Below are 13775 nucleotides of genomic sequence, written 5' to 3' on the forward strand. Positions count from 1 at the left end.
ATCCATAATACCTGGAAGAGCAGCTATCCATAATACCTGGAAGAGCAGCTATCCATAATACCTGGAAGAGCAACTCTCCATAACACCTGGAAGAGCAGCCACCCCAAGAGCAGCTATCCATAATACCTGGAAGAGCAGCAACCTCAAAGAGCAGCTATCCATAATACCTGGAAGAGCAGCAACCCCAAAGAGCAGCTATCCATAATACCTGGAAGAGCAGCTATCCATATTACCTGGAAGAGCAGCTATCCATAATGCCTGGAAGAGCAGCTATCCATAATGCCTGGAACAGCAGCCACCCCAAGAGCAGCTATCCACAATACCTGGAAGAGCAGCTATCCATAATACCTGGAGGGGCAGCTATCCATATTACCTGGAAGAGCTGCTATCCATAATACCTGGAAGAGCAGCTATCCATATTACCTGGAAGAGCGGCCACTGACAACACCTTGTATGACACAGAGGTCTGAGCAATAAACGCTCGCTGAGTAACCCAAGAGCATCAGGGGGGGATATTCCAGCTCTTGCAACTCGACCCCAACACTTCGAATAGTGGCTGGGGACCTCAGGGCGATACTATATATCTCCCCACAGGGTAACTTCATACTCGTGGCATTTATTAAGGAAACCGGAGACCAGGAGGTTCTATAGTTACTGGCTCGGCAGTGGAACGCGAGACACAGGCTAGAACAAGGAGATAATTATGGGAGTTATGTAAGATGATGCATGCCATAATGGATGAGATAATGATTACTGTTGTTGGTACTGATGTTAAGAATGTTGGGGTTATGGCTGACACAGTACTCCTGTTTTAACGTCGATGAAGATCAAGTTTAGTTTTCTGTAATAATAGTAATGTCACAGAATGTATATAGAAATTCAAACATTTCTAAATGACAGAAGTACTTAGAAGTCTCAGGATTTAACTGCGCTAATAAAATCACTTTATCAAGTATTCTCAGGTTACTGTTAACTATGAGCCTCCATTCTAACACAGCTGTCACTCAACTGACCAAGAACTTTGTGAGTCCTAGGCCTCGAAAACTTTAAGAATTTAAAACTTTTAACACAATTACTTCATCCCGTTTCTTATATAATCTCTCTCCTTCAAAAATTCTTAGATCTGTTTATTAACCTATTTCAAATCTTTTTGGCATTTTGTCTTCGTTTTTCTACTTTGCTCAACCTTTTAAACCTATTATTATTATTATTATATTTATGAAAAGCAATATTGTCAATCTCAAGAAACTTTCAAATTCTTTATATTCACATTCACTACCAACACGACCTTGTCTGACATCAACTGATACCACGAAAGCCGTGCTGCCTGGGTACTACAGCTGCCCTAATAAATGCCAACAGACTGGGGTCACCAATGCACCGTATCCCGTGGCGAAGGAGCGCCTAATGAGAGGTTGTGGATCCCTTGGGGAAGGAAATAGCCCATAAATTGTCGAAGGGCCTCTTCATTTAAGGCTACTGGCAATCGCTTGTCTGTCTGCTTCTGTTGTATATCGGGAATTTAACTGAAGTAATTTCACAGATCTTTCAGATGTGAAATTCCACATGGGAATGGTGTCGTCTGGTTGGCAGGCTTTATATATTATAATAATAATAATAATAATAATAATAATAATAATAATAATAATAATAATAATAATAATAATAATAATAATAAATGATTATTTTTATTATGATATTTTCTTGAGATTGATAATATTGCTTTTCACACTTAATAATAATAATAATAATAATAATAATAATAATAATAATGTGAAAGTTTCTTGAGATTGATAATATTGCTTTATTAATAATAATAATAAGAAGAAGAAGAAGAAGAAGAAGAAGAAGAAGAAAGAAAGAAGAAGAAGAAGAAGAAGAAGAAGAAGAAGAAGAAGAAGAAGAAGAAGAAGACAACTTTATATATAAGTTTCAACTAATAATAATAATAATAATAATAATAATAATAATAATAATAATAATAATAATAATAATAATACAATATATAATTTTCAACATAATAACAATAATAATAATATATGCATCATTACAGATAAAGGCTACACGTGCCGAGTTCAACTTATAAATTCATTTTTTTTTTGCAATTCATCTCCTAATTCCCTTCCCTGTGTAGCAAAGATGAAGTATTCATTATCCAATATTGGTATTATGCACAGAAGAGCATTGACAAATTAGGGGAGTTTATCAGTTCACCTATGATAAAAAATTCACTCGTGTGTGTGCTCTCCACGAAGTTCGTAATATAAATATAGGGCTTTTAATGGAGGGAGAACTTTTCAAAAGTTCAAAGGCTATTTAGAATATTGAACTTTCCTGTTGCAGCTACCATTTTTAAGTATACATCTATCAAAGAGGGTCTTCCTTGTCATTAATAATAATAATAATAATAATAATAATAATAATAATAATAATAATAATAAATATATAAATCCACAGTTATGTATGGGTACAGACACTTAAAAATATCTACAGAATTAATAATAATAATAATAATAATAATAATAATAATCAATAATAATAATAATAATAATAATAATAATAATAATAATAATGAATATAGATCGAGTAATGCATGGACTTTCTTCATCAGGAAATGGAAAAATTAAAAAAGTCACAGAGAAGATGGAAGCTTGTAGCCTGACCCTTAGTCTCATTTTGAAGTATTATTATGAGAAAGAGAGAGAGAGAGAGAGAGAGAGAGAATAATAATAATAATAATAATAATAATAATTTAATAACAACAGAGATATAACTGAAAAGAATTTTACAACAAGAGAGAGACAAAGAGAGAGAGAGAGAGAGAGAGAGAGACAATGATTTCCTTATACCATTTTAATAACTAAAAACAATTTTAAAACAACGAATATAGAGAGTAATGCATGGACTTTTAGAAATGGAAAGAGAAAGAGTCGCAAGAGAGAGAGAGAGAATGATCTCATACCATTTCTTAATACTGAAGAAAATTGTAAAACAACGAGAGAGAGAGAGAGAGAGAGATTCCTCCCTATGCGAGATATAATCAAGTAGGCGACAGGCTTAACACTATCTCGGTGACAGGAACAGTCGACGACCGCAGGCTAATTATGCAAAGAACCAAAGGAATGTCATCACATATCATTTTAAATAACATCGTTGTTATGGAAGACAGTAATCACTTGCGGTTATAACAGAGCGTGAGGATTAAATTAATGGCACTGTTGTTAATCATGTATGTGAATCTGATACGCGTGGATAAAAATATACAAAGATGCGAATTCATACATGCGCTTATATATCCACATACATACAAAATATATATATATATATATATATATATATATATATATATATATATATATATATATATATCACGATTTCGTCTAATCTCATCTCGAACACTGTAAATTGTCTTTTGTAATCAGGAACCGGATCGTCTTTTCATCAGGAACCGGATCGCCTTTTCATTAGGAACCGGATCGTCTTTCCATCAGAAACCGGATCGTCTTTTCGTAAAGAACTGGATCGTCTTTTCGTTAGGAGCTGGATCGTCTTTTCGTAAGGAACCGGATCATTTTTTCATTATCAACCAGATCGTCTTTTCATTCTGAACCTGATCGTCTTTTCGTAAGGAATCAGATCGTCTTTTCATCAGGAACCGGATCATCTTTTCATTAGGAACCGGATCGTCTTTTCATCAAGAACTGGATAGTCTTTTCATTAGGAACTGGATCATCTTTTCGTAAGAAATTGGATCGTCTTTTCATCAGGAACCGGATCGTCTTTTCATTAGGAACCAGATCGTCTTTTCATTAGGAAGCGGATCGTCTTTTGATTAGGAACCGGATCATCTTTTCATAAGGCATTGGATCGTCTTTTCATCAGGAACTGGATCATCTTTCCATTAGGAACCGGATCGTCTTTTCATCAAGAACTGGATCATCTTTTCATAAGGCATTGGATCGTCTTTTCATCAGGAACCGGACCGTCTCTTCATTAGGAACCAGATCGTCTTTTCGTAAGGACCGGATCGTCTTTTCATTAGGAACAGGATCGTCTTTTCATTAGGAGCCGGATTGTCTTTTCATCATGAATCGGATCGTCTTTTCATCAGTAACCGGATTATCTTTTCACCAAAAACAGGATCATCTTTTTATCACGCTCAGGATCGTCTTTTCATCAGGAACAGCATCGTCTTTCTGTCCGGAATCGGATCGTCTTTCCATCAGGAATCGGATCGTCAAAATAAACAAATTTCAAACAGACATGAGTTACACTTTTCCCGTTTAAGCACACGTCATATCTCGTGTATTTTAAATTAAAATGGGTTCATTTTCATTGCAAAATAAAATAGTAAAAAAAATTTATGGTTAATTTTCATTGCAAATAAAATAGCAAAAATATATATGGTTAATTTTCATCGCAAAATTGACAAAACAGACAAACGTAAAAATGGCAGACTTGGTCATTAAAACTTTTTGAATTTCTCCTAGTTAGATTATCCTTCTTCTTCATTCCCCCTTCCTTCAAGAGGCTGCTGAATTTCATGTAATATAATACAGAAAAAAAACCGGTAATTAAACTCCCTTGCTTCAATCAATACTGACATCTGGAACTCGGTAATTATGATTCCCAAGAAAAAAATTGGAATGGTAATGGAGACTGAAATTTGGTCAGAATAAAATTTGATCTCTCTCTCTCTCTCTCTCTCATATTACTGTCAGTTTTCTTAAGCTTACTAATAAAAAGCTAGGGACCGTGTTATCAGGAATACTGTCATAGTGATACAAATGATAATGTAATTATATTCTCTTCTTTATTTACAATCAGATTTTTATGTTAAAGAATTATTCTAAAATAATAATAATAATAATAATAATAATTTAACAATAATAATAATAATAATAATTGAAATAATTACAGTAATATAACAATTATAATAATTATACGACTAATAATAATAATTTTAGTAATTAATTATAATTACAAGTATAATAATAATAATAATTGTAATAATAATAATAATAATTGTAATAATAATAATAGTTATATAATATATAATTATAAAGTATAATAATAATAATAATAATAAATAATTATAATAATTACAAGTATAATAATCAAAACCAAAAGCTTCCAAAGATGCTTCCCAGCTGGGAGCTAATATCCCGCATCTCGTTAATGCTGAAAATCTTCCAGCATCATCATCAAACGACGAATTTTCCGAGATTTTGCAAAGTCATTAAACACTAAGCAGGTTTCATGCACAACCACTTCCTTCAAGTTTCATATTATTATTTTATATATTCCAATTTATCTTTATTTTTATGTTTTATGCACAAATCATTTCCTTTAAGTTTCATATTGTTATTTTATATATTCCAATTTATTTTCCATTTCTTTAGAGAGAAGAAAAATAAATTGGAATATATAAAAAACAAAGAATATAAAAATCTAAAAATCTCAAGACTTTTCATATATATATATATAACTATAAAATATATATAGATATATTTATATATATATATATTCATATTAAAAAAATTATTTTTAATATTTTGAAAAATTAGAGTACATAAAAAAATAGAACATCAAACGTAAAGAAATTTTGTGGGAACTATGAGAATAAAATTTTTTTCTTATATATATCCACATATAACGAAATCAACAATCTTTTTTTTTTAATTTCTAAAAAATAAAATTATAATATATAACAATATGAAACGCTATAAATTTGTGGAAACTATAAAAAAAAATATTTTCATATATTCAAATGTAACGAAGAAAAAAATTTTTTTTCATTTTTCATTACAACGTAACATTTCTACTTTTCAATAAAAGCTCTTTGCCGTCGTCATTGAAATTCCTGTCGACGATCCAAAGCAAAACGGATATAAATTCCTGTCAACTATCCAAAAATAAAACGGAAATAAAGTCCTGTCGACGATCCAAAGCAAAACGGAAATAAATTCCTGTCGACGATCAAAAGCAAAACGGAAATAAATTCCTGTCGATGATCCAAAGCAAACCGGAAATAAATTCCTGCCGAAATCCAAAGCAAAACGGAAATAAATTCCTGCCGATGATCCAAAAGCAAAAGGAAAAATCCTGCCGATGAAACAAAACGGAAAATAAATTCCTGTCGACGATCCAAAGCAAAACGGAAATAATTTCCTGTCGACGATCCAAAGCAAAACGGGAAATAAATTCCTGTCGACGATCAAAACAAAACGGAATTAAAAACAAAGCAAAAAAATAAATTCCTGCCGACGATCCAAAGTAAAACGGAAATAAATTAAAGTCGACGATCCAAAACAAAATTGAAATAAATTCCTGTCGACGATCCAAAGCAAAACGGAAATTATCATGGAAAATCTTTCCATGGAAATTCATTCTGCTGGAAAGACCGTTATAATTAACTGGAAGCTAAAGATTCCTTATTGGACGCCATAAGGCATCAGTGATAAATTCTCTTCGTGTAATACCAAGGATAGTCTGACATGAGCGGAGTGATAAATTGAGAAAATCAAGTTTAGGCCAAAGGCCAAGCACTGGGACCCATAAGGTCATTCAGCGCTGGAAAGGAAAATGAGAGCAGGTAGGACTGAAAGGTGTAACAGGAGGTTAAACCTCGCAGCTGCACCATGAATTAATTGTTAGGAGAAGGTGGATAGTAAGATGGAAGAAAGATAATATGAACGGAGGTACAATAAAAGGAATGAAAGAGGTTGCAGCTAGGGGCCTAAGGAAGGGACGATGCAAAGAACCTGTAGTAATGCCTACAGTGTACCCCGTGAGGTGCACTGGCGGCACTATTCCCCTACGGGGTTCATTCTTGATATTTTTGGATACAGTTTCCACTGGAATCTTTTTCAAATCCATTACGAAAGAAGATAAAGAAATTCTTGAGAGAGAGAGAGAGAGAGAGAGAGAGAGAGAGAGAGAGAGAGAGAGAGAGAGAGAGAGAGAGAGAATGTTCTTATTAGGCGTTCAGAGGATTTCAGTGGATATCGAGTCAAAAGATATGAGCAAATCGAAAAAAGGAAAATCGAAAAAAAAGAAAATCCAAAAAGTATGATAAAATCGGGGAAAAAATAAGTAAATCCAAGAAATACGAGAAATTCTAAAAAATATGATAAAATCGGAAAATATAAACTTGATAAAATATGGTAAAATCTAAAAAAAATATACAGTCGGAAAAAATGAGAAAAATAAAAAAAATGAGAAAATCGCAAAGAATAAGAAAATGGAAAAATACGATAAAATCGGAAAAATAAAAAAAAACAAAAAAATATGAGAAAATCGAAAAAATGAGAAAACTGAACAATTATTATAAAATCGGAAAAATATGAGAATATCGAAAAAAAGAAAATCCAAAATATAAGATCCAAAAAATAAGAAAATCGGAAAAATATGAAAAATCGAAGAAAAAAAAAAAAAAAATTGAGCTTTTTAGCCGGAGTTTAATTAGAGCGTTTCAACACCCCTCCCTCTCTCACTCCCCCCTCCCCATCGACTTATTTAAATCGTGGTTTCGTTCCCGAGACTTACAAGGCGGAGGAAAACCGCACGCCGTAAATATAAACGACGTCAGGGTGCTATAGACCATGGTCGACTGGTCTTCTCGGCCAGTGTCTGGACAAGACGCCTCGGGAACTCGACCTCGGGCCAGAGTCGACCAGATTGCGTCGACCGCACTGGTCACCTGTTCAAACCCATCGCCTGTTCATCAACTCAACCTCCTCCCTCACCTGTCTGTAACCCATTTCACCGTGGAGAGAGAGAGAGAGAGAGAGAGAGAGAGAGAGAGAGAGAGAGAGAGAGTGAGTTTTAAATAATTTTTCTCTCATAAATAGTTCTCTTACAAACTTCTTGAGAGAGAGAGAGAGAGAGAGAGAGAGAGAGAGAGAGAGAGAGAGAGAGAGAGAGAGATTTAATCTAACTCTTCCTTTCAGTACCACTCCATTGAAAGATGGAAAATGAATAAATACAAACATATATGTATATATATATATATATATATATATATATATATATATATATATATATATATATATATATATATATATATATATATATATAAGAGAAATAGTTTCCTCCGCCTTTTATTCGTTAAAAATTCCAATTCAACATCTTTCATTCATTTCCACTTCCTTTATAGCAAAAACACAGACAAACGAGCACATCACCCACGATCACCAAACGTGAATTTCTCCTTCTATCCAATCCATTCCGACTCCCACAGTTTCAAGAAGCCTTACGCCCTCGAGCACCGTCCGAAAATGAGCTTTCTTCCCCACGAGAAAAAGACAATTCTCAGGGAAATGAGAAAATTTCTCCTTCTATCCAATCCATTCCGACTCCCACTTCGTGAAGTGATGACCGGACAAAAACAGAGAGTCCGGAAATGAGCTCCTTCTTCCAAGCATGGAGAAAAAGGCAAAATTCTCAGGAAATGAGAAACATTTTGAGAGAGAGAGAGAGCAGTCCGAAAGAGAGAGAGAGAGAAAGACAAGAGAGAGAAATGAGATAATTTCCAGTTATTTTCTTCCACAGTTTCAAATAAGCCTTACGCCCTCGAGCACCGTCCGAAAATGAGCTTTCTTCATGAGAAAAAGACAATTCTCAGGGAAATGAGAAAATTTCTCCTTCTATCCAACACTCCATTCTATGAGAAAATGAGAGAGAGAGAGAGAGAGAGAGATTCCGAGAAGAGAGAGAGAGAGAGAGAGAGAGAGAGAGAGAGAGAGAGAGAGAGAAAGAGAATAATTTAAAAGAACTTCTCTTTTACACACTTCTCTGAGAGAGAGAGAGAGAGAGAGAATTAAGAATGAACCTATTTAAAAACACATTTCTGGAGAGAGAGAGAGAGAGAGAGAGAGAGAGAGAGAGAGATTAAAAATGAACCTATTTAACACACTTTTCTGGAGAGAGAGAGAGAGAGAGAGAGAGAGAGAGAGAGAGAGAGAGAGAGAGAGAGAGAGAGAGAGAGAGAGAGAGTAGGGTACAATTTTATAAAACCTCTTTTACACATTTAAACTATAGACGCGCGCGCGCGCGCACACACACACGCGCGCACATACACACACACAGAATCAAATCAACCATCAATTAGCGAGTCCCTCCTCAAATCTGGAAAGCTCTTCATTTTTCCATGGGACACAATAAGACCGTCGTCGTGCCTGCGAGTGAGCCGAACTAAAAACACTTAATTAAACGAATCCATTAGGTATCACTCCTGACAGTTAAACCTTCTCAGTCAGCAAAGTCAATCGTAATGGCGTCGCCCCAATCATTAATTAGCTTCGTCGCTCTAAACGCTTTAAAAATAACCCCCCTCTCTCTCTCTCTCTCTCTCTCATACAAGGAGTATGTATTTTAGGGAAATGGTTTTTTCTCTCTTTCTCGGACTCAGACAGTTTTAAGAAGCCTTACTCTCACACACACACACACACACAGTAAGTATGTTTTTATTATTAACAGTTTTATACATTCTGCTTTCTTTTGCGCGGATCAGACGAGACGCTGGCCTTACGCCCTCCAGCACCGTTTCTCTTCAGAGAGAGAGAGAGAGAGAGAGAGAGAGAGAGAGAGAGAGAGAGAGAGAGATTTTTAGATTATTTTCTTCTCAAAAAAAAATCCAACCATTCTTTTACAGACTTTTCTAAAGAATAAGATCTTTTACACAAGAAGGGAGAGAGAGAGAGAGAGAGAGAGAGAGAAGAGATTCCCATCCAATCAACACTTTATAAAATTACAAAAAAAATTATTGACTGTTACATTATGGTTTCAAAAATGTCGCATTGAGCTTTCTTCCCCTGAGAAAAGAAAAAAAAAAAACACCGTCCACGTCCAGATTGCTTTCGAGCGAACAAGAAAATATAAAGAAAAACCTTAATGGCACAACAAGGGATAAGGAGGAAGCTGTCAATTAAAGACTTAAGATTTCCTCCTCGTTCTGTGAATCCCAAGGGCGACGTCTGACAGGGTTCCTGAGAGGGGTCTTGACATAATATGGAAGTCATTGTGAAAGGTTACATTATGGTCGAAAATGTCGAGATTGGATTTTCAGTTGATACACCGTATAAATATGCCAAGGCTGAGAATTTTGTTTTTGTTTTTTGAGTTCCTAGATATATATTCATATATATATATATATATATATATATTAGAGAATTACTGTCACTTAGATTGCACCGTTATATTACTACTATTTGTAGTTGTTGTATACATAATAGCAAAATTATATATATATATATATATATATATATATATATATATATATATAATATATATATATTTATATATCATAGAAGCCTTATATATATGTATATGCATATATATAAATTATATATGTATATCTATATACATATACATACAAACACACATACGTAATATATATATACATATATATCTATTGATAGCATTAATTCTAAAACCAACTCAGGCTATTTCCCACACTCTTCACAGCTCAGTGCAGTGTCTTTCAAAAAAAGAAGAAAAAAAAAACCAGTATGAAAGAACTGAATCTCCTTTCTGAGACCCCGCTTCCTAAAATGACTTAGCCCTCCCCACCACCACCACCATCATTCTGTTGGCACCAGAGAGAGAGAGAGAGAGAGAGAGAGAGAAACTATTACTACTTTAGCTACTACCAGCACCACCACCATTCTGATGCTGGCAAAGAGAGAGAGAGAGAGAGAGAGAGAGAGAGAGAGAGAGAGAGAGAGAGATTTCTACTACTACTATTACCACTGCTATCACTACTATACTTCTCCTATTCAAGAACGGGGAGAGGGGAGAGGGGAGAAGGGGGAGGGGGAGAGCCAATAGAAGCCATCATATCAGGACAGTCAGTCAGTCCTAAGGCCTCGCGGTATGCGGGCGTTTCGCTTTTGTTCTTGACTTCCAAGATTTATTTTCGCGGCGCATTCGGCCGTGCTCGAATTTCTGTTGGGCCGTGGGGGGAGGGGAAAGGGAGGGGTGGTTGAAAATAAAGCTTTTTGGTGGCAAGGGACTCGATCATGATGATGATGATGATGATGATGATGATGATGCGACAAATCGAAGTGCATTATACAGTTCATTACAATGAGCGCTGTTTGGCTGTCATTATCACTGTCATTGTACCCGTTTACAGAGGAAAGGAACAGAGCAAATTACTATGAATCAGAAGTCGTATCGAAATATGTCTTTTTTTTCTTTATTTTCTTAACGAACAAAGAAACAAGGACAACAAATAAATCTAGACAAAAAAAAAACAAAAAAAAAGGCAGTTGAAGAAGGCATATATCGCAACCACTTATTTTAATTATACCATATTGTAACAAAATAATACATAATCCTAGAGAAGGATACTCACGTCCTTAGGAAGCCTTGATCCTTTGCTTTCTTGTAGAGCAAAGACACAAGGAAAACAAATAAATCATGACACAAAAAAAAAACGAAACGGGAAAAAAAAAGTAACAAATTCCAATCCAGTTTTGAACGAAGCATACCAATAACATCCTTACTGTAACAAAAACCAGTCCTGAGAACAAAAATGAAATTCACCCGAAGGATAATGAGAAAAAAGACGTCCTACAGTTTAAAGTCCTCCCGAAGGATACTCACGGTAAAAGACGTCCTTATGGGAAGTAAGGGCACCGTGGAGGGTATCGGCTGTATTTCGGACCATGTCACTGAGGGAGGCCCGCCCAGCCGCCCGCAGGACCTCGGTGATTTCGGGCACGCAGCATGCGCCGCCCCCGCATATGATCGAACCTGCAATTGAAAAAAAATATAAATGTGAGAGAGTGAATGACTTCTCAGGGTGACCAGCTCCTTTTTTCATGCTGTCAATTGGTGGCGACCAAAAATAGTTTATTTTGAACCAAGAGGAATTTATTTTGAACCAATAATAATTTTTTTTAACCAACAATAGTTTATTTTGAATCAAGAGTAGTTTATTTTGAAGCAATAATAATTTACTTTGAACCAATAACAGTTTATTTTGAAACAGTAATAGTTTATTTTGAACGAATAGTAATTTCATTTTGAACCAATAATAATTTATTTTAAACCAATAATAATTTATTTTGAACCAAGAATAATTTATTTTGAACCAATAATAGTTTATTTTGAACCAAGAATAATTTAATTTTGAACCAATAATAGTTTATTCAGAACCAAGAATAATTTAATTTTGAATCAATAATAATTTATTTTGAACCAATAATAATTTATTTTGAACCAATAATAATTTACTCTGAACGAAGAATAATTTATTTTGAACCAAGAATAATTTATTTTGAGCCAATAATAACTTAATTTGGGTATCTTTAAAACAAACCATTATCCGTAAATAGTAATTGGTTGATACACTTCACTCATTTGTGGCAACCAGTATTTTTGAAAATAGGATTATTATTCATGAAAGTAATTGGTTGTCATACTCCATTGATAATATTTTTAAAATAGGATTATTGATTCGTAAACGTAATTGGTTGTCATAATTAGGTGGCAAGTCATATTTTGAAAATAGCATCATTAATCGTAAGAGTAATTGGTTGTCATTACATCATTGATGTGGCAACCAGTATTTTTGGAAATAGGATCATTACTCGTGAAATTAACTGGTTGTCACACTTGGGTGGCATCTCATATTTTGGAAATAGGATTATTATTCGTGAAACTGACTGTTGTCATACTTCATCAACGGATGACAACCAATATCTTGGAAATAGGATCATTAATCGTAAAAGTAATTGGTTGTCATACTTCAGTGGCAAATCATATTTTGAAATTACGATCATTATTCGTAAAAGTTATTTGGTCCCATCCTTTCTTGATTGCTGGCAAGTCATATTTTTAAAATGATTACGGAACATTAGCGAAAATGACTTGTCATATTTTGTTGACTGGCGACAACCAATATCTTGAACATACGATTATTATTCGTGAAACTATAACTGGTTGTCATCCTTTGTTGTTTAGTGGCAACCAGTATTTTGAAAAATTGTCATATATGACATTTCATCATTACTCTCATACCATACGCTCGTAGCAATCATTTTTAGTTTCCTGAAAAGAAACTATTGTGCCGGCTTTGTCTGTTCGCCCTCACTTTTAGTGTCCGCCCCCAGATCTTAAAAACTACCGAGGCTAGAGTGCTGCAAATTGGTATGTTGATCATCCACCCTCCAATCATCAAACATACCAAATTGCAGCCCTCTAGCCTCAGTAGTTTTTATTTTATTTAAGGTTAAAGTTAGCCATAATCGTGCTTCTGGCAACGATACAGGCCAGGCCACCAGCGGGCCGTGGTTAAGGTTTCATGAGCCGTGGCTCATACAGCATTATACCGAGACCACCGAAAGATAGATCTATTTTCGGTGGCCTTGAATATACGCTGTAGGGGCTGTACAGAAAACTCGATTACGCCGAAGAAACTTCGGCGCATTTTTTACTTGTTTTTATATAAAAAATAATCATACATTAAAACGGTCGGTTACCAATTAATAACATAAAAACATACAAAAAGCAATGCCTCTATATTATATTCTTTCCAGCATAACTGCGTAGCTATAGAATTATAACAGGAAGTTATAAATTATTCCCATAAATCTACAGAGAATTATATCTACAAAAAAAAAAAAAAATTGAAGAAAAAATGGTTCATAAAAGAATTTTGGAAACCGCGTTTCAAAGATGAATATTAAATATTAACGGAATGACGTATAGAAATCCCATACCTCTCCATACGTAATAAGTTTGAAAAGAACTTTTATAATATTGAT

The 13775-nt window shown here is 34.4% G+C and overlaps 1 protein-coding gene across 1 annotated transcript in view; it reads right to left on the minus strand.

Moving 5' to 3' along the window:
• LOC136833997 (glypican-5-like) overlaps positions 1-13775 on the minus strand; it is a 794851-nt gene that overhangs the window by 550819 nt on the left and 230257 nt on the right. The window contains exon 2 of the mRNA XM_067096284.1: positions 11611-11760. Coding sequence (XP_066952385.1) covers positions 11611-11760 — 150 coding nt within the window. The remainder of the gene's footprint in view (positions 1-11610; positions 11761-13775) is intronic.

The sequence above is a fragment of the Macrobrachium rosenbergii genome, chromosome 52, assembly GCF_040412425.1.
Source record: "Macrobrachium rosenbergii isolate ZJJX-2024 chromosome 52, ASM4041242v1, whole genome shotgun sequence".
Taxonomy (NCBI): domain Eukaryota; kingdom Metazoa; phylum Arthropoda; class Malacostraca; order Decapoda; family Palaemonidae; genus Macrobrachium; species Macrobrachium rosenbergii.